Source organism: Chelonia mydas, chromosome 7 (genome assembly GCF_015237465.2).
Source record: "Chelonia mydas isolate rCheMyd1 chromosome 7, rCheMyd1.pri.v2, whole genome shotgun sequence".
Taxonomy (NCBI): Eukaryota; Metazoa; Chordata; order Testudines; family Cheloniidae; genus Chelonia; species Chelonia mydas.
The window spans coordinates 7572846-7594766 of NC_057853.1; the positions used below are offsets into that span (position 1 = coordinate 7572846).

General features: G+C 43.8%; 1 protein-coding gene across 3 annotated transcripts in view; it reads left to right on the forward strand.

Moving 5' to 3' along the window:
• The window catches only part of LOC102947596 (monocarboxylate transporter 2), a 47014-nt gene that overhangs the window by 13458 nt on the left and 11635 nt on the right, over positions 1 to 21921 (forward strand). For all 3 annotated transcript variants that reach the window (XR_006292212.1, XR_006292213.1, XM_037905150.2), the window contains exon 3: positions 16186 to 16329. Coding sequence is in view for 1 of the 3 variants with exons in the window: in XM_037905150.2 (XP_037761078.1) it covers positions 16186 to 16329 (144 nt within the window). In the remaining 2 variants the exon portion in view is untranslated. The remainder of the gene's footprint in view (positions 1 to 16185; positions 16330 to 21921) is intronic.

Genomic DNA, 21921 nt, shown 5'->3' on the forward strand with positions numbered 1-21921 from the left:
GAGTAACTGCCTGCTCGTGCGCTGACGAAGATGGAAGTGGTAGCACTGCTTGAGAAAGACTTTTTTAAATGGGATTTCTAAGTCTGAGAGAGCGAAATAACTGTACAGCAGATTGAAAGGCATTGGAGTGGGATGCTGGAAACCAGCATAGCTCCACTGAAGTCAGTTCTCCACCAGTTGAGGAACTAACCCTGTATGTTCCAACAAAATGTAGAGACACTGATGTTCTGATTAATAATAGCCTTTATTTTCAGACATCCTCAGCCTGCTGTCCCTCATTGCCTTGACATGATCCTCATTATAAAGATGTTCTTTCACTGCTTACGTTATACCATGCTCTCTGTCTGCATTTCACAAACGAATCAGAAAGAGCTTGTTTTCTGGCACTTCTTTCATACACCAAGCCAGACGCGCAGCTGGTGGAAATCGGTGTAGATCCGTGGACTTTGGTGGAGCATTGCTGATTTATAGCAGCTGCGGGGCTGGGCCATAATATCAAAGCAGCCTTGGTTTGGGGAAATAAGATTGAAGAAATGGAATGCTTGTGTTTAATCATTATAAACAATTTACATTTTCCTTAACGTGTATTCAGGGAGGCAAACAACAGACTTTGTTTTAAGATGGAACTCAATAAGCTTAGGAATGGGATTCTGTGAAGGGGTTGCCTGCAATAGCAGGGCTTGGACTCAAAGACTAGGAGTGGCCTTTTAGTCCTGAGTCCGGGGGTGAAGGCTGCAAAGTGCTGAGCAGATTCTGAACACCCGGTGATCAGTGGGAGTTGAGGGCACGCAATATCCTGCATAATGGGGCCCATTGTACTGCTGGCTCTAGATTGACAGGCCTAGAGAGTGTAGAATTTGGTCTGTCTTTCACAGACCTCTTTTCTAGCCACAGAACAGGGCAGTACGTGGACAGTTGTCCCTCCAGTGGCCTGATCCAGAGAGTGGGTCGTCCAGTCTCCATACCTGTTCCTCCCGTGGCACTGTTCTGACACTACTAGTTAACCAACTGCTTGCAATTTTTCATAGATTTCTAAGGCCAGAAGAGACCATTATGACCTCCTGCATAGCACAGGCCAAGTATTATCCCTGTTTTATAGATGGGAAACAGGCGCCTAAATGCCTTTGGACAAGTAACCGAGGCCCAGATCCTCAAAGTCACACTAGAGGTCTGCAGAACAAGAAGGAACTGAATGGGGGTCTCCAGAGTCCCTGGCTATCAGCCTAATTACTGGATAGGGTGGCCACTGACACATCCCCAGAATACCGGACATTCTGGTACACGTGGGAAGGTGCAAAGTCAAGCCACACGGAAGACGCCATTTTGAAGAGTGTGCTGCACTGCCCCTGTTGGTGTGACCTCTGTGCATGATACAGTGTGTCCTCCATGCGAAATACTGGACAAAACCATACCTGGTTTTGTCTCGGTGCCAGACAAGGAACAAACCACTCCAAAACAGGACTGTCCAGCTTCAAACCAGACGAATGGCCTACCTATCACTGGACCATCCTCCTTCTTGAGGGTTAAAGCTGTTCTGGAAGCCTTACGCCAAGCAATGTGGTTTCTAACAAAGCTGACGATCCTTGCTGGAATGGTGCTCCATCCTTTCACTGTTACATTTGAGAGAGGCCATTGCTCTGCAACGCGGGGGTCTATCAGAATAGCCATTCTCAGCCAAAATCACATGAGGTGTCTGGGTCTAACTGGCCAAACAGTCTATTAAAAATACCTGTTGAGGTAGTTGGTGCAGTTTCTCGTTAAATATGCTCATCATGCTCCTAGGCAAAGCGTGCAGAAGGGGCAAAATGTGCTCTCCACTGAAACTTGAGGGCTTGTACGGCATGCCCACTAGGACTTCCACTTGTCTTTTAAATAGTCCAATTGAGAGCACTCGACTGGGATGCAGGAGACTTGGGTTCAATTCCTGGCTCTGTCACAGGCTTGCTGAGTGACTTTGTGCAAGTCATTTCCCCTTGCTGTGCCTCAGTTTCCTCATCTTCAAAATGGAGCTAGCACTTCACAAGGTAGGTCTGTGTCACTATGAGAGCTATAGAGGAAAAGCAATATATGCCAGCGAGGTATTATTATATATATGCAAAGTATTACTATACCTGTTGGGGCTCACTGTTAGAATGCATTAGAATTTGTGCAGGTGTTTGCACCTGTGAAGCACAGGTACGAATGTGGTGAAAAATATGAGCAAAGTGATAGGATATGGCTCTTAATGGAACCAGTGTCTTCATGGATGACGTGACAGGAAGGTTGCTTGTGGGGTTAAGGCACAGAAGAGCCACTTAAGAGACTTGGGTTTGATTCCTAGCTCTGCTGAAAAATCCTTGGGAGACTGTTTAATCTCTGTGTGCCATAGTCTCCCCATCTGTAAAATGGGAATGCTACTGTTGTCTGTTTGGATTGTATACAATGTGTGTCTGTAGTTTATAGGAATTAGGTAGTCTCCCTTTAAATAGTTAGGGATTCCTTTCTGTCTTCTATTGCAGAAGCCACCAGAACCTAAGAGAGTAGCAGGGTGTATATGTACGTAGGCCTTGTATGTTTTTAATGACAATTGTTTGGACTCTAGCTGTGTCCTTGTGGTTTCCTCATACTCTTAATGATGAGTAGAGAGCAAAAACAAAACTGTGTGTTTGTACAGCACCTTGCACAATGAGATCTTGGTCTCTATTAGAGCCTTTAGCTGCTACTGTACTACAATTAATAAATAAACCAAAGGACAATCAAGGCAATGTCCACAAACTAATATTTATGCTACTGTTTTGAGAATCACTGTCTGAATGTTTTGAGATACAGGAACATACAAGCCAGCATCTGAAAACTCCAAAGAAATTGTGATTTGTTTTTGAATAAACCTGTGATCCCTGATCCAGGCAGTGTTTATTACTGTCAAAATTTATTATTTATCAATTTGAACTTGGAAGAAAAAGCCAGAGGATCTAATTCTGGAGATCCCCTGATTTGATGTTTTTTTTCTCTCGCAAAGCTTGTAAACTCTTAATACAGCATCTGCTAAAACAGCAAGGCTGGGCTTGTATTGGACTTGGGAAGTTGAAAGTCAACAATTGACCTTGCACATTTTAATCCAGAATTTTATTGTTCCATTGTATTATGCTGCTAGTACTATAAATTACAATGAGGGGTATAGAAAGGACATGCAACTGCATAAGGCATTATGGATAATGGGCCTGATTCTGCAAACTCAGACGAAACTCCCCATGAAATAAAGGCTGTGGGATCAGGCGCAAAGGTAACTTTAGGCCTAATTCAAGAGGCACTGAAATCATTCCATCAGCTTCAATGGGCCGTGGAACAGGTCCTTTAACCTTTCAAATCACTGTACAAATATCAATCCTCAGGACACCCCTATGCCAAATGTAAATAGTATTTTCCTCATTACAGATGGAAAAGCAGAAAGGGTAAGTTACTTGCTCAGCACATCAGGTGACAACTCCGAAAGTCCCAAGCTTTATCCATTGGATCACGCTGCTTGTTAACATTTTACAGTGATCCTACTGCATATGGGTATTTTCATCTCTCTTTTCAACTCCCCACTTAAATGCAGATCTGTTCAAAGGGAGAGAGATACGGTGCGTGCTCCAGTTCAAGAAATGTTTCCTCCAAACTGCAGTTATTTTAGCAGGCATTCTGCTCCGGCAGGAGTCTGTTACCAGCGTGTTTAGTCTAGCATCATCGAGGTTTGACAGCTGCAGCAGTAAGTGCTGCAACTCTTGCATTGCCTTCTCCAGAAACAAATCACCGCGCGGATCCTGCAAACGCTTATGCATGTAATTCTACTCATGGGAAACCAATGGGACCACGCATGTTAGTAAAGATACACGTGTGCTTACTTGGGTTCAGGATTGGGGCCCAAGGTTCTATATAACTTAGTCTAAATAGAGACAAAGTGCCTATGAATTAGGTACTTAATACTGTTGAGGATCTTGGCCAAAACCACCACTTCAGGGTATATCGATGACTCTAATCCCTGGGCAGCATTAGCACTCAGCTGTTTGGTACTCACTGTTACATGCTTGTAATGCCTATTTCTTATCTGGCCTATATCCAATCTGTCCCATAATACTGTCACGGATAGCCGTGAATTAGAGTTGTTGTTTGTGGAATCAGTAAATGTTGGTAAATGTCAATTTCACCAAACACATCCAAATCGATGAAAAAATATTTCCATCAATGATAGTAGAAATTTACAGACAGGTGTGACAGGGTCGGGCCAGATAGCTATAGGAGAGTAATAGAAGGCAGATATATTAGCCCCAGGTTAAGTAGGGCCCTTTCCCCTGGGTAAGGTAACAGGGAAGGTTCCAGAACAATCAGGAACCTTCTGGAGACAATTAAGACAGACAGGCTGATTAGAACACCTGCAGCCAATCAAGAAGCTGTTAGACTCAATTAAGGCAGGCTAATCAGGGCACCTGGGTTTAAAAAGGAGCTCACTTCAGTTTGTGGTGCGCGTGAGGAGATGGGAGCAAGAGGTGCTAGGAGCTGAGAGTGAGAACGCATACTGTTGGAGGACTGAAGAGCACAAACGTTATCAGACACCAGGAGGAACGTCCTATGGTGAGGACAAGGAAGGTGTTGGGAGGAGGCCATGGGGAAGTAGCCCAGATTGTTGTAGCTGTTGCACAGCTGTTCCAGGAGGCACTCTAGACAGCTGCAATCCACAGGGCCCTCGGCTGGAACCCGGAGTAGAGGGCGGGCCCGGGTTCCCCCCAAACCTCCCAACTCCTGGTCAGACACAGGAGGAGTTACCTGGACTGTGGGTTCATGAAACGGCCAAACTGAGGGCTGCTGTGAAGCTCCAAGGTGAGCAAATCCGCCAATAAGCCTAAGACCCACCAAGGTAGAGGACGAACTTTGTCACACAGGCAAAGTAAGAAAAATGCTGTTTGAGAATTTATTAGAATTTGATTTAAGAATATTTACTATATATTTTGACGTGATGTTGACAATCTGTGTTTGAATGATTATAAGGCTAAAACTTTTTGAAACTGAATGTCTACTGTCATTAAATAGTTACTGTTTCACCCTGCCCATAATTTGCTACAAGTGTGAACATTTAAATTGATAACAATTAAAAAAAATGCTTAAAATCCATAATTTTGCTCAACCACGAAACTTGAAATCGATAAAAATTGGAAAAAATGCTTAACAATAAACATTGATATTCTCTGTTATAAACAAATAAAAATCAAATTCTGCCAAGCCTAATTATGATTAAGCCAGGCCCGGCGCTCTACAAAAACAAAAAGAAGTGCATGGCCTTTGCGCTGAGCAGTTTATAATCAATGGGATTGATTCTCCACAGTCCTGCACCTGGCTTCTGTTCCTGGCCCTGCCACTGATCTGCACTTTGTGCCTCTGTTTCCCTTGTGCCCTCTGACTGCCATGTCTGTGTGTTTGCGGGGACTGTCTCACCACAAGTTTAGCACAGTGAGTTCGGGAGTCTCTTGGAGCTACCTTAATAACTACTAATAATTTGCACTCACTTTGGGCAGTTGTAAATTCTGGCAAAAGAGGGACGTGATGGAGAATCAAGCGCTAGGTTTAGACATTTAGTATCAAGTTGAGGGTAACAACAGAGTGGAGTGGGGAGTGGATGAGAGAAGGAAAGTCAGTATTTACAGAATACCATCACCTGGTGACTCACGATAGAGATGTGTTCAATTTCATAGTGCTGGTTCAATGACAAAGATTTTTTTGTATTGTATATGTAAAAATAACTAATTATTGCCTCGGTTCTTGTGGCCATCTCTGAAGATGCGATGTCTAGGGAGGGACTGGAATATGAGAGGGTAGCTGCAGAAATAAGAACATAAGAATGGCCATACTGGGTCAGACCAAAGGTCCATGCAGCCCAGTATCCTGTCTGCAAACAGTGGCCAGTGCCAGGTGCCCCAGAGGGAGTGAACCTAACAGGTAATGATCAAGTGATCTCTCTCCCGCCATCCAGCTCCACACTATGACAAACAGAGGCTAGGGACACATTCCTTACCCGTCCGGGCTAATAGCCATTAATGGACTTAACCTCCATGAATTTATCCAGTTCTCTTTTAAACCCTGTTACAGTCCTAGCCTCCACAACCTCCTCAGGCAAGGAGTTCCACAGGTTGACTGTGCAGTGTGTGAAGAAGAACTTCCTTTTGTTTTAAACCTGCTGCCCATTCATTTCACTTGGTGGCCCCCTAGTTCTTATATTATGGGAACAAGTAAATAACTTTTCCTTATTCACTTTCTCCACGCCACCCATGATTTTATATCTCTATCATATCCCCCCTTAGTCTCCTCTGTTCCAAGCCTCAAATGCCAGTTGCTGAAAAAAAACTTGTTGTTCTACTTAGATGTAAACTGTCTGGATCAGGGATGATCTTTTTGTTCAGTATTTGTACAGCATCTAGCACAACGGGGTCCTGGTCCGTGACTGTGACTCCTAAGTCCCGCAGCAATAGAAATAATTATAAATAATCATTATTCAGTATTGTTCTCATGACTTTTAATTCTGTTGCCTTTTCGTACTGAGTAGTTTTTTCTGGACCTTGATTCCGTTTAGCATTTATAGGTCATGTTTTAATTCCCGGGATCTAAGGTCCCAATCCTGCCAGCACTTAAACACATAATTCACTTTACACCCATTGAGTTCAATGGCTCTGCTCCCATAAATAAAGAGACGCATGTATGTAAGTGTTGTAAGGATGCGGAACTAAGGGCCAGATTTTTAAAGGCATTTAGACACCTAACTAACTCCCATTGATTTCATTGGGAATTAGACACCTAGATACTTTAAAAATCTACCACTAAGTCCTTAACTTGCTGTAAGAACAAGAACCCGGACTGTTAAATAACTTCATTATAATCTGAATCCTTCCTGTGCCATCAGATGGCTTATAGAGCATGAACAAGACTTCGCCATCCCTGTGTATTGTACTGTTTACTGGAAAGGCTCCCTTGTTGTATTAATAGTTCTCTCTGCCTGTAGCAGACAATAGTTTAGTCTCCTGAGGGCTGTAATTCTTTGGTCTAAATCTGGTTGTTGGGCCTGGGATGGGGATGACTGGGTAACATTTAGCAGCCTGTAATATACAAGAGGTCAGACTAGATGATATAGTATCCCTTCTGGCCTTAAACTCAATGGATACATCTACACAACAAAAACAGACGAGTGGAAGCGAGTCTCAGTGCCTGGGTCAATTGACTTGGGCTCACGGGCTGGTGCTGTAGGGTGAAAAATGGCAGTGTAAACGTTCAGTCTTAGGCTGGAGCTCAGGCTCTAAAATTCGGGGAGGGGTTGAGTCTCAGAGCCCAGGCTCTGGCCTGAGCAGGAACAGCTACACTGCCATTTTTAGATTCCCAGCGCAAGCCCAAAGCAGTTGACCCAGGGTCTGAGACTCACTTTGCAGTGTAGACGTACCCTGTGACACTATGACAAGGCTAGGTCGTGGAAAGTGTGGAGGAGCAGTCGGCTGGTTTTCCTTTGCTCCCTGCTTGTCCGGCGTGGGTGGCCCTACCAGGAACTAAAACTCCCACCAGCATAGCTCTCTGGATCGTCGGGGTACATAAGCCTTCCCACCAAGTCGAGGTGCAGTCCCCAGGAAAGGATCTTCATTATAATGCTGATTTATATTAAGAATCCATGCAAATAATGATTTTGGCTCTGTCACTGATGGTCGTCAGTAAAGTTGTACATGTCTACTGAACATCACAGACCACTCCAGCCCTACAAGGTCACTACCTGTGCACTTCATTTGTTATTTTTTTTTAAATAACTCCATTCTAGTTCACAGCAAGAATAGCACCAGGGATTCAGGTGAAATATTTTGGTGTTCTTGGTCTTCCGTCATCACAAAGCTTTATCATTTTGTCCTTCAGTGCAGCTAGCAAGGCCACCAGACAGGCGTAACAGAGTTGTGACAGACTTAAAAAAGGAGAATACTGTGTGCTAGTAAGGAAAAAATCAAAGGGATTTTTGTTAACCCTTTGGCGTGATGTGCTAGGTATTGTGGTAAATTACAATCTGTTCAAAAAAGTAAATTTTAAAGCCAGTGTATTAGAGCTTATTGTATTAAATCTGTATAGTGTGAATTTCATCCTGGTGATGCAATTGCAGCCACATGGTTGCCATTAGACAGATAGTGTCAAATGTGGGCAAGAAAGATCTGCTAGGGCTTTCCCAAAGCTTTACTAACACAATTAGTGGTCTTCTTAGCATATGCACAATGTGCCTCAGGTGGCACGTGAGCAGGATTCATCACCAAATTTGGTCTGCTGGTTTGATCATTAGCTTCCCTGGCTTGGGCCGGGTATTGACGTGAATGCTGATCCATGCCCCCCCCCCAATTCGTGGTGACTAGCCATATTACAACTATTTTAGCCCTAGGTGTGTCTTGAACAGGACCTACAAGCCCTGCTTATTCAGGCCAGATTATATAGTGCCGTGGATGTAGACAAAGAACCCTTATAAACATGTATGAAGAAAACTAGCTTCCTTGTAGACTCAAGCAGGATATAAAGCAAAGCCTTCTGGGGTCAGCAAATAGGTGTCACAGTGGTTTAGCAAACTAGCTTTCTGCATTTAGACATTGGATTGAGATAGATTATGAGGGGGATATATTTCTGTCAAAATTTCAGCAAAGATCGGGGTGGGGGGGAGTGGAATTCACAAAAATGCCAGGCCAAGATTTTCTAAAACTGGGAGTCTAAAATTAGGCTGTCATGTCAATAATGTGAGCATGCTAATGAGCAGTCTGATGTTTCAGAATTTCTAAGCAGCACCCGCTGAAGTCAGTTAAACCTGCTGTATGTTTGGTGCTCCGGAAAGTATGGAGGTTCACTTATTGTGGTGCCTAAACGTGAATTTAGGAGCCTAACTTTAGACATTAAAAAAAAAAAAAATCTGGGCCCAAAGCTTTTGAACATGCCATCTGAGCCCATGCACGTAGGACATGTATCCTGGAAATTAAAATGTAAAACCATAAATCCAGTAGATCAGAGCTAGGATCCTTTGTCTCTTCAAAGCTGTTTCCTCTTTTTTCACATTGAGTGGCAGACTGATGAGAGGTGAGAGACTCCACCCTTCTATATCTCAGAAGTATGGCACACAAATTAGCATCACAACACTGGATAATGTTAATGTCATTAAAATTTACCAGCCCCATAACATTTGCTTCAGCTTTTAAAAGAAATGATTTTATTGTCTCAATCCAGGTTTATCACACGAACACCTTTCTTACCCAGAGTGAATGGTGGCTGACACCAGTGTCGTCTTAATTGTCAGAGCTGCCACCACGTGTGTCACTCTTCTGCTCATTTATTTAACAATAAATATTCATACATGCTAATTAATCCAGTATTGACAAGGGACAGATCTTGAGTAAGCCCTTTGCACAGTGGTGAATAACACCAAAGGAGTATTTGTTAGTGCAACTATAATTTGGGTCTCCTTCCTTCTCAGGAGTAGCCTGGATTTTGGGCTTCCAGGTCATTTAGCTCTTTTATGTGGATTTTTACAGACTCCTTTTAAAGAGTCACTTTCATTTTTGAAAACTCAAAGCTCAAGGTGAAAAGTAATTGGACAACATAACAAATGAGAAGGTGCCTGCGTTTATTTCCCGTAGGCAAGTTACTGTATTTTGCTGCCACCAAAATCTGATTCTTTGACACGGCCTTTTATGTACAAGCAAGCGATGAATGGAAACCTGACACAGGTACGAGAAAATAGATCTTTTAAGCAGGCCAGGCATTAAACTGGTATGATTTATATGGGCTAAGTACAGTGCTTTACATTCTATCAGTCTTCCAGGAGTGATGGGTGGACATTACTCCCATAGTCCTTTAGGGAATGCTTAGTATAGACCTCTGTTCCCCAGTCCATAAGGTTTTCTGAAGGACAGGACATCTTGCTAGTGCACACCCCTCCCCATCATTGCATAAGGATTCTGGAATGGAAAACAGTTAACTCATATCTCCGTTTCTGAGCCTTCACGTTGCAAATCTTGGAAATCTCTTAATCACCTCAACTGGATCCTTTTCTCCTTTGTTTCACAGGAAGGAACCAGCAAAGAACAGACCCAAGTGGTGGCTCTTGGATAGCTTTCCAGTATCCTCCAGCAGCACTAAATGCTCTGACCCTACATGTTGGAGCTACAATAATGAATGCTCTGAATGGTTTAACATAGGGGATACTGTGCCATGTCCAGATTCCATTCCTCTCTCACTTACATGGGGACAAATCAGGAGAAGCCCCGCTGAATATAATGGAGTAATACTGGGGTAATTCCAACAGAAAAGAGAGGGGAAACAGGCCCATCTCTGAATGTCCTCTGCTGGCTCACTTCTTTTGACAGAGGATTAATGAAATTCACAGAGACTGAAAGTTCATCGAGAAGGAAGCGTTTTCCTGGGTCATGTAATTGTCTACCTCACTCACTAAGCTGGGGTGGAGGGGAAATGTTCATCCATTTTTACCAGCAAAATATCCATTGCAAAAATCTTGATGTCTATTCCCCATGTCAAGCAATCTACCAAATATAATATATTTTGGTCTAATAAGAGGCTTATTCAGCTTTATCTTCTATTTCCTCATTAGAAGATACCAGGTGATCACCCTTTCTTTGTGAGGCACTGGGCTAAAAATGATGAATCTCAGGTGTTTTGAAAGCTGTGCACTTTATTGGTGACACACTCGACAGCTGCTGAATAGACCTCAAAGGCTTTTTCCTCATTTCTGAGACTTTTCAGAGGATCTGTCAGAGCTTGCATTGTTTCTTCTGCAAGGTCAAGGCAAGTAAGTGGCAGCTTTATGAGTGTATGGTAGAGATATGCCAGCTGTTTCTCATGCCCTGTCCTCCCCTAGTTCTATTAATTAAGACGCAAAAATCACAGAGGCTCATTTTAACCCCACATTCTTTCCTGCTTACAAGAAATTGGGATGATTTAGCACAGACTGCAGGACAGGAAGCCTACGGCTCCTACACATTTGGCCACGCAGGTATCCGCAAGGAATATGGGCTTGGGATCTGAACTATGCACATTGCTGTTGTAATTGGTTTCCGTGTGGTAATATTCAGTATCTTTATTCCATCCATGTGCTCTAAATAGCTTGTAAATGACAGGTCCTGCCTTTCAACTCCAGCAGTTCCCAGAGATGTTGTCACAGATTTAATTTTTGCTGTAGCCTCAAGCGAAGCAATAATCATGTTTCCTTTTTCTGTAGCTAGGGTCCCGGCTCCTTTGCTAGCTGATTCTAATTCCATTCCATGGTGTTGAGCTGTTTGATGTTTTCTCAAGCTCCCCAGAATATTTCAGGGGAAGATTTACTTATGTAACATTTTTTGGATTGCCAGCATGTGAGAAACCCCATCTGGAAGGTGGTGGGGTGAAATGTAGGTATATTGGACTGGTGAGGTGCATTCGGGCTGGTGGGTGCAACATTGATCATGAAAAGACATTGGAATGGGTGGGGGTGTATTTGCCGCTGTTTTTCATAGTTGCAAAAATCAGCTGGGGTTGTGTGCTGCACTGAGCACAGACGTGTGATATGCTGCAGAGATGTGCTAGCCATGGAGCATGGGTGTTTCTGGAGAGTGATGATAGTGTGTTAAATACCATCTCCCCTCATAGCTTTCTCAAGCCTGCTCCATTCAAGTCGATGGCAGATTTCCGACCGGATTCAGTGCATGCAGGACAAGGTCCTAACTATTCAAGCAGAAATAATTTGTATGGGATTTTCAACTTGCTTAGGTGCCTTTGGAAATCCCACCCATGGCTGCTACAAAAAGAAATGGTAATTAATGCCAACGTTCTAGAATCTCAGTGGTGCTATCTGTGTGACCTACGTCACCACTGAGATTCCGGCTCATATATCAGTACAAATACACAAATTAATCTGGTTATCACCAGGTATAAATGATAACACTGATCATAAAGATGAAGCCAGGTCATTGAAGATCACATGGGCCTGCTATAAAAGCAATTCATTGAAGATCAAATCTTGTGGCATGCATCAATAGATGGAAATACAATTAAGAACAAGGCTCTTGATAGTAAGTCGTATTTTGCTTGGACAGGAGACAGAGCATTCTTGGGGGCTGGAACGAACTCTCAAAGGATGTAGGAATCACCAGAAACCGCTCTCCTTGTATTCCCGTAGAAGGTACACTTTGACCTGCCTTCACTCAGGCTTTGTCTACACTATGGGCGGGGGGAGTGAATCGATCTAAGTTACGCAACTTCAGCTACATGAAGAACGTAGCTGAAGTTGACGTACTTAGATCTACTTCCTGCAGAGTCCACACTACGGGATGTTGACTGGAGATGCTCTCCCGTCAATGGGAGAGCAATCGGCAGTCGATTTAGTGGGTCTTCACTAGACCTACTAAATCGACTGCTGATGCATCAATCGCCATGTGTCAAACCTCCCGTAAGTGTAGATAAGGCCTAAGAAAAACTCACAGCACAGCACACAGAAATAAGCTATTTTGAAAAAAACACACGCAATTTTCCCCTTGGGGAGAGGAAGACAGACAGAAGGAAAGACCACAATTAAAGATGTGAATCATGTCACTTAACACTATTGAAAGGTGATCAGGTATGTTGGTAGGTACAGTATAGAAACCAGACATTTTTCCTGGATCTGCCTGACTGCGAAAATCATGTTGGTTGTGCCTCATGATGGTCTGAAGCCCCACTGGGACTCTGGAAGTACTTCCTGTGCAAGAGGGAATAGGTGATTCAGTAAGATTCTACTAAGAATCTTCCCATCGATGGAGAGGAGAGCAGTGCCTCGATAGTTGCCAAAATCGGCCCTGTCTCCCTTTTTGAAAATGGTGGCGATGTTAGCATTACGTAAATCAGCAGGGATTTCTTCAGTGCGTCAGATTTTGAGGAGCGGCAAGTGAAGCTTGTTAGTCAGTGTTTCTCCCCCCCACTTTCAGTACTTCAGCTGGTATGCCATCAGGACCTGGTGCTTTATTGTTCTTCATTTGTTTAATTGCTTTGCAGACCTCCTCTGGTGGTGGTGGGTTGGCAAGAGTTTCCAAGATTGGGTGCTGAGGGATGGAGTCGATGGTGTCATCAGGCACCGTCGTTTCTCGATTTAGAAGCTTTTGATCGTGTTCCTTCCAGTGCTCTGTGATGGATTTGTTATCTTTAAGCAGGGTACTACCATCTTCGGATCCCAGAGGTGTGAGGCCACCAGAAGCTGTATGTGGCCTTCATCAATCTGATCAAAGCCTTCAGCTGTCAACCATGAGGCTGTGTTTAAAATCATGTCAAAGTTTGGCTGCCCAAGCAAATTTGTCACCATTGTATGACTCCTCCATGACCAGGTGACTGTCTCCATCCAGTGCTGTGGCTCTACCTCTGAGGCCTTTGTCATCTGAACAGGTGTAAAACAAGGCTGTTTACTGGCACCCACCCTTTTCTCCATTTTCTTAGCAGCTGTGAAAACACTAACCCAAGACCATCTACCCCAGGGCATTTGACATAATACTGTCTTCCCATCCCAGGACTTCAGTTATTATTCTAACTGAAGACAGAGTTAACAGATTGATATAAGGCATAGGAGAAGCTATAAAAGTCTTTATGTGCCCCAGTCCTCTTTGGAATGTTCCACTGTTTTACAAAGCCCTAATGTAAACTTGCAGGAGACTGTAATTGGAGCCACATTTTTCCCAATTGCATAATTAGGTTTGCTTAATGAGAAATGAGCATTTTGTAAAATTGAAAAATGTAAGGCTCATGCCCTCTTTGGCTGCAGACCAGTTTCAGAGGGTTGGTGCCTTTCTCAGCCCTGGCCAAAGATCCTCACTTTCTCTACTGAATTGCATGACACATCGGGACAAATTCAACACTGATGTAAGCAAAACAGCTCCTAGTCAATGGCGCTTCAGTAAAAGTTGTGCCTGCTTACATCAGGGCTGAATTAGATCCAGTGTCTCTCTCTTACCCCCAGGTCCTCTCATTAATTTCAGTGGAGCACAAAGGGCTGTTCACAGGGATCCTGTTGCAGGATTAGGGCATAAAACTAGAAACCTTAATTATCTACACACAGTTCCTTTAACTGAATAATACAGTCAGTGGATCCATATAACACATAATTCAATTAAAGGGACTGTAACATACAGAGATTAATGATAGAGGGGTTATATCCCCCGGCTGGCCTGGGAACTCGGGGGAAACCCCCAGGAGGCGCCGGAACCTGTTGTGGAGGAAAAGGAGGTTTGGGCCTCCCTACTCTCCATGCTGCCGCTGCTGCGAACCTCACCAGGAAAAGCGACATAAAGGGGGAAAGAAGAAAATTGATACGAGGTGTACATTGTACACAGGGTACTGATTTTAGCTTTTAATCAGTAAACGCCAATAAAACACCGTAATTACCAAAAAAAAAATGAAATCAGTGTTTATCCAACAAACACTAGAAACACATTGGAAATGGTTACTTGTATCTAAGACAGCGGTTTTCAACCTTTTTTCATTTGCAGACCCCCCTAAAAATGTTCAAATAGAGATGCAGGCCCCTTTGGAAATCTTAGACACATGCATCTAGCTAGAAAGAAGGTAAATAGGTACGGTTTATGGTGTGAATTTAACAAAGGTGCTGAGACTTGTTTGGGATGGGAATCAGGCATGTATTAGGCTATTTTTCCTTTTTTACCCACAAGGATGAAAAGTGCTTTGGAAAGAAATAACATAGGAATATTTAAGAACTGATCAAAGGTTGTATAAAGAAATTCCATAGGCTCCCTCACTGTTTGCATTTTATAACCAGACTTGTGGATCTGAGTGTGCAGGGCCATTGAGGGCTGCCAGCTTTGTCACAGGAATAGGGGCATGGGGGGGGGGGGGGCTACAAAACCAAGATCTGCTCTACAGTGTTGCTCCTTTGGCCCCTTATTAAACAGAAACACAGACCTTCCGTCTAGCTATTTGCTGCTTTTACAACTGTCATTAGTGCAGATTGTGTCAGGCAGCAGGGCTGGTCTACACACAGGTTTTGTACCAGTCTATCATATTTGTGTGTGTGTGTGTGTGTGTGCGCGCGTGCATGCGTGTGCGGGCGCACGTGCTCTTTTGTAACCATAGTTATACCTATACAGCCCCTCCTGTGAATGCAGTTATATTGGTGTAAATGTACAAGCATATCACTATAGCTTATTCCCCTTCCTGTGTGGGAATAGCTGTGCCATCAAACGCATCTTATACCAGTATAACTGCATCCACACTAGTGGAGCGGTACCGCTTTAACTACACTGGTTTAACTAACACGGTACCACTTTTGTGTCTAGACAGGCTCTGAGTAAAAGACACATGAAGGTCTTATGGGGGCAGTGCGGAACTTGCTTTGCCCAAATGGACCAATGTTCTTGATAGCCCTTTATTTCCTAATGCCATTGACACTGACAGTTGGGATCACTGGACCATAAATGCTAGATAGGCAGTGTGGGGCAATGCTTGATCTGGAACCCAGGAAACCTGGATTCTGTTCCCAGCTCTGCCCCCAGCCTGCTGTCTGACCATGGACAACCAATCTGTGGTTCTATTTCCCCTCCCACTCTTTGTTTCTATTGTAATCTCCTTGGTGCAGGGACTGTCTGTTATTATCATAGACTCATAGAAATGTCGGGCTGGACGGGACCTCGAGAGGTCATCAAATGCAGCCCACTGCACTGATGCAGGACCAGGTAAACCGAGACCATCCCTGATGGGGGTTTGTCCAACCTGTTCTTAAAAACCTCCAAGGACAGAGTCCACACCCTCCCTTGGGAGCCTGTTCCAGAGCTTCCCCACCATTACAGTTAGAAAGTTTTCCCTTAATATCTAACCGAAATCTCCTGTGCTGCAAACTAAGCCCATGACTTCTTGTCCTACCTTCAGTGGCTATAGAGAACAATTGATCACCGTCCTCTCTGTCCCAGCCCTGCACATTTTATGTGTATCTAGAGTGTCTTGCGCTGTCTCAGTTGGGGCCTCTACACGCCACCACCATACAAATCATCTTGCATTCTTCTTCACTTCTTAGCATGAGCAAATTCAAGCAGCTGTTACCAACAGCTTAAGTATTAATGAAACTACAGTGAGCTTTAACCACCTTATTTTCAAAAGGCAGGGTGTTTGGAAGCTATTTAACACTTGGATTCTTCTTCTGCCTGTTTTGTTCAGGTCCTATTAGCAGTATTTTAGTGAATCGTTTTGGCAGCCGACCAGTGGTTATATTTGGAGGCCTGCTGTGTGGAATTGGGATGATTTCGGCGGCGTTCTGCACTAGCATTTTACAGCTTTACATCTGCGTTGGAGTCATTTCAGGTAACAAACAAGCTTTCCTTTTGCCCTTTCTCTTGAGATTTCTTTTCTAAGGCAAACCCCTGTCCTCCTGCGGATACTTAAGCATGTGCACAACTTTACGCATCCGAGTAGTCTCACAACCAGGGCTACTCACCCAAGTAAAGTTACACATGCTTAAATGTTTGCATGACCCGGCCTACACTTCTTCATAACTGTGTTTTCAGCTTACTTTGTGTGAGTCTAAAGTGTGGCAGGCTCTTTGCAGATGAGTGCTCTCCTTCAGGACAATAATGGAGATGGTTGTTAGTGCCCCTCAACTCCTGCTGAAGTCAGTGGATCACGCGGCACCTTGCATGATCAGATAGCCCTATCTGTTAATATTTTTCTCTTTCTGAAGATGGCGATTTGTACACAAATAGTGGATCTACGAGAGTTCAGGTTTTGTTGATACTCATTTTGGTGGGGAAAGGGGAGATTTATATTTATATAAAAATAATAAAAACTAGAGTTGGTTGGAAAGCAAGAAATTTTTCCTTTAAAAATTTCCTAAAATTTAGTCCCTTTTTTTCATTGAAAAGGTGGAATTCTAATAACCCTTTAAGCCAAGAAGTTTTCCTTTCCTGGAGTTCAACGGTTGGTCCAGTTCTGCATGGCTAAAGTCAGCAGGGATTTTGCTGTTGACTTCAGTGAGAGTTGGGTACAGCCCTCCGTCTGCCCGTCTGTGTGTGGGGACAACAGTATCCACGTGTAGCTGAGTCGGTACATCACAGCTCAAAGCACCAGTGGGCAGAGTTCACCAGGAGGAAGAAGTCAGGTTTTGTGTGCTAGAGCAAGAATCCTGGGAGGCAGAAAGAGTCCAGGATTATAGGAAAGGTTTGCCAAGAGGGGCTCCCCCTTATTTCCCTGGCTCAGATGAATTGCTTCCCTACAGTTCCCCCTTCTGGGTTGGTACCGTGAGCGCTTCCCCTTGTTCCTGTTACATTTCACTTTAGCCACTGGGAAGAGCTTCAGAGAAACAGCCCTGCCTGAGTTCTCCAACTGCCTCTGGGAAGAAGTGTGGCAGGGAGGAAGCAACCAAGTCCAGCTACAGGCATCCTCTGTGTTTTCTGAACCCTCCTCCTCTCATCTCCCCTCTGCCCTCCATACAGCAAAAATAATCCACTGATTGCTGATGAAATCTGTTCCCTCTCCAGTTTATACAGCCTGTTTCTGTTAAACCCTCAGAGTGAGCCAAACCCGGCAGTTCCCAGTTAGGTTAAGGCTGGCTCTGCACTAGAGCGAACAGCATCTTCTAGCGTGAATGCCTAAAATTAGACTCTGAAATTCATAACTAGTCTTCTCTAGGTGCCTAATTTTCAGCATCCATTTGATCATTTTAGAATAGATGTTTATAATGCTGCCTCCAGGGCAACTAGAACATCTGTTTGAAAGCATGACGCGTTACGCTAAAGTACTGACTTTACAGCATCTGAGATGTGGAATTAATATACTCCCTGCCACTGTGGCTGCACCAGATAGCCCTGACGTCTGATAATGAACTCCAGGGGCTAAACTTGTAAGATTAATAACACAGTTTACTGGCAATGGGGAAAAACATTAATTGGGACAGAAAACTTATGACCATGCTCCCCTGCACCCAGACTGTCTCATTAAATCTGGTTGTGAAATGTTACTTCATGCATCTAAGTAGCTTGGTTTTTTTTATTTCTTACGCGGTTCTGATTGTGCCACCACATTTAGGTGACACCCTGTTGTCACTGAGTGAGCAACAATTCACACAGCTTCTTGGAAGGAGAGTCCAGAAATAAAAATAACCTGCAATTCTTAACCTCATGTGCTAGTCAAAGGGGCAATGGATCCAGCTATAAGCCATTGCCGAGCCTGGATTGCTGCATTCCCTTACAGACAAATGCCCTTTAAGAAATCATAATAGTTAATGTAAAACACAAATCCTTTGTTATAGACTATATAAGCATTTCACACTATCAACTGGGAATAGAAGTGCACCAATATGGAACATTGTATGCCTTGGGATAAATGCTGAGCTACAGTAAATTGCCACAGTGGATCAGACCAGAGGACTGTCTCATCTGGTATCCTGTCCCTGACAGTTCCCTGTACCAGCTGCTGCACAGGAAGGTACTAGACTCTTCCCCATAATGGACAGTTATGGAATAAGTTGCCCCTAGGGGTAGCGTCTCCTTCAAACTATAATTATTTATTATTTGTATTGGGTTAACACACCAAGGCCCCAACCAGAATCATGTCCTTGTTGTTCTAGGTGCTGTACAAACACCCAGGAAGCTTCAGGTCCAGATTTTTGCACCTAAAGATGTTGCTAAGCAACTAGTGTGCAAAGTGCCTAACTCCCAATGGGTCTACATGGTTTTAAAAATCCCAATAGGCCCCAAAGAATTTACCAGAGGAATTGAGTCTCTTTGAAGAGGTTTACATCACTGTGCTGATAAGACAAAATGACACAGTTGCAAGTTGCCTCACAAGATCCATCAATCCAACAAAAATCAGGGAGTGGTGTTATCTGATAGTGCAAGCGCAGAACACACACCCCCCCCTACTTATTTGTTGTATAACTGTACTGGTATAACTGGTAAAACTCCCCCAAGTGCACAAGGCCTTAGACACACCTATAATTTCCTGGGTCTGCTGCTAGTGTGCTCAGGAGCGAATGAGAATCCTCTCAGGAGAGGAGAAAATGCTTTCAATGCTCTTAATTAGCTTGATGCTCCTAGTTATATTTGAAAATTTTTTTCAACTAGTTTGTTCAGCTCTGACATGGGAGCATTTAAGGATAAGTATAAAGTCAGCCTACTGATCACATGACTGTGGAAAAGTAATTACCTGAGAGATACATATACAGCAATTTACAGTGAACTACACTTCTACTAGGGTCCTGCTTAGTCTGAAAGGAGACGCACTTTGACTGGGAAGAGCATGCCCTGTGTACTTCCAAGGGACAGAGTTAAAATCAGAAACCCACCAGCAAAAGATCTCTGCTAGCGGCCCTTGCCTTTGGCATGTTAATAGCGTCTCTTCAGAGGTAGAGGTTAGAAACATGAATGTATCAGTTCGTACTGTCTAGATAGACACCCCATTCTCAATTGCTCTCTCAGTTGAGGTCTGTCTTTTTTCTATTCATATCAGGGGTGGTCAATCCTTACTGACCCTCCGAGCTGCATACGACAATCTTCAGAAGTTCGAGAGCCGGAGTGCACCTGCCAGGGCTTGGGGCTTTTGCCCTGCAGCAAGGTGATGGGGCTGGGGGCTTCTGCCGTGCAGGGTCAGGAGTCTCGAGGCTTCAGCCCTGTGGGGTGCACCTGCTGGGGCACGAGACTTCAGCCCCGCTCCAAGTCCCGAGCCCCGGAAGGTGCCTCCTATGGGGCTGAAGCCCCAAGACCCCCCCTCCCTGCTGGGCAGAAGCTCCTAATCCCACCACCGCACCACAGGGCAGAAGCCCTGAGCTGCCCCAAACAATCTGGTAGGCAGAGAATGAGGGTTGGGGAGGGGGCTCTGAGAGCCATAATTTAACTGTAAAAGAGCCGCATACGGCTCATGAGCCAGTTTGGCTACCCTTGATTTATATGTAGGTCAGATGCAAATTCATGTAATCATTGAGTCAGGGAAGTGGTACCCTGCCTGATGCAAGGGAGCTACCATCTTTTGGATGATAAATGCAGTGTTGTTGTAGCCATGTGTCCCCCAGGATATTAGAGAGACCATATTACCTCGTCCACCTTATCTTTTGAATGAGACATAAAACCAAATACCTGACCACCAGTGGTCATTAAATATCCCCAAGCACTTATAATAAGATGAGTGGCGGTTGCCCTTTTGTTCTGGCCAGTTCAGATACATAAATTCTGCCTAACTCTAATTGCCTTTACAGTTTCAGTAGGGCAGGGTTGTAATCTTCACTTCCTTTCCAAAACAGTTTTGTAGTGGTGCTGTGTATTGTTTAACAGCTGCTGTGTTCCACCCCAGAGGCTGCAGCCTTTCAGATTGTGTGATGTCATCCCAATATCTCTGCTACTGAAGTCATGGGGTGGTCATGAGCACTGGTTAATGCTGGCAGAGAAAGCTGGCAGGAAAACGGAAACAACTCACAAACATTGTCAGAAATGTTTGTTTCTGGGTTTTTTTGTCAAAATGTTGTTTTTGTGGAAATTTTATGGCCAACCCTTATTTACGCAGCACTTTGAGATCCTCCGAGGCAAGACCTCCATAGAAATGCAAATATTGGTTTATTAATTATTATCATTCCTGGCATTGAGAGAGCTCTTCCCCCTTTCAGGATCCAACCCTTGTTCTTGTTGACTTCAATGGGAGTTTTGCTTGAGTAAAGACTAAGGCCTGGGGTACTTAGGGGCCTAACTCCTATTGATTTCAAGAAGAGGGTTTGAGGATTTTGGCCTAAGGGCCTGATCCAAAGCTCATGGAAATCAGTGGAAAGACACTGATTTTAATGGGCGTTGAATCAGACACGAAGGAGATGTCAGAAGACCGCAGCTGTGTGTTGAGCTTTTTTTGAAAATCTGGCTCTGGTTGTGGGTGCTGGGCGCTTGAAAAATCTAGCTCTGTGCTCTGTGGAAAATCACACCTCCTATGAGGCCATTGAAATTTAGCCCATTAGGTTATGTCTAGGCTCTAATCACAGGGTGCGATTGCAGCTTGAGATGACCCACTGCAGCTAGCTTTAAACTTGCTAGCTCGGGCCCTGGAACAAGAAAGCCACGGCAGTATGAGCTGCAGCCCTGGCTGTACAAACCCACCTGGAGCCCTGAGTAATTAGTCGCCGGCTAGCCTGTGCTGAAACACATGCTGCCAGGACCTGAGCTAGTGACAGTAAAGCTAGTTTGGGTGTATTGTCTTCAGCTGCAATCACAGGGTGTGGTTACAGTACAGACATACATACCCTTACTGATATGTAATAGAGAACAGTAGTTATTGAGCAAGGCTCCTGATAAAACCATTTTGTGGACAAATTCTCAGAATAATGAGTGAAAGGATGGTTTCCATCATACCCAAATTACTTCTCTTCATCTCAGACTTCCTCTTCTAGGCCACCATGATACAGCCTCTCTAATTTATTTGGAACAAAATGCCATCTGCTGAGATCAGTTTATGGTCTGGGATCCCTCTTGCTGTGAGAACAAATGAGAAGAAAATGGATATAAATATTTCAGAATAAAATTAGCAAAAAGATTAAAGTAATTAGAACGTCCAGTCAGTAAGTTTGAAACTTGGATCCTAATTAACAGGAACAGATTGAGGTTATATTAAATTAATTTGTGTTGCTTGTAAATGAATGGTCAGATAATACAAGATTCTAATTGATTTGGTTAAATGGATAGTTGGCTTCTTACCCAATTTTTATTCGCCTAAAAGTGACTCTTTTGGCCAATGCATATTGTAGATTCCTGTGAAAGACAGTCCATTAAAATTAATGGTAAGTTTCCAGACTCATCTGAGAGAGGCTGGAAAATCTGGAGTTAAAACTGCAGTTACTTCCATTTGTGCAGGTCTCTATGATCACTGGGTTATCTTAGCAGGGGAAATTTATCGCTATTGCTGAAAGCCAGCAGAAGAACTATATAC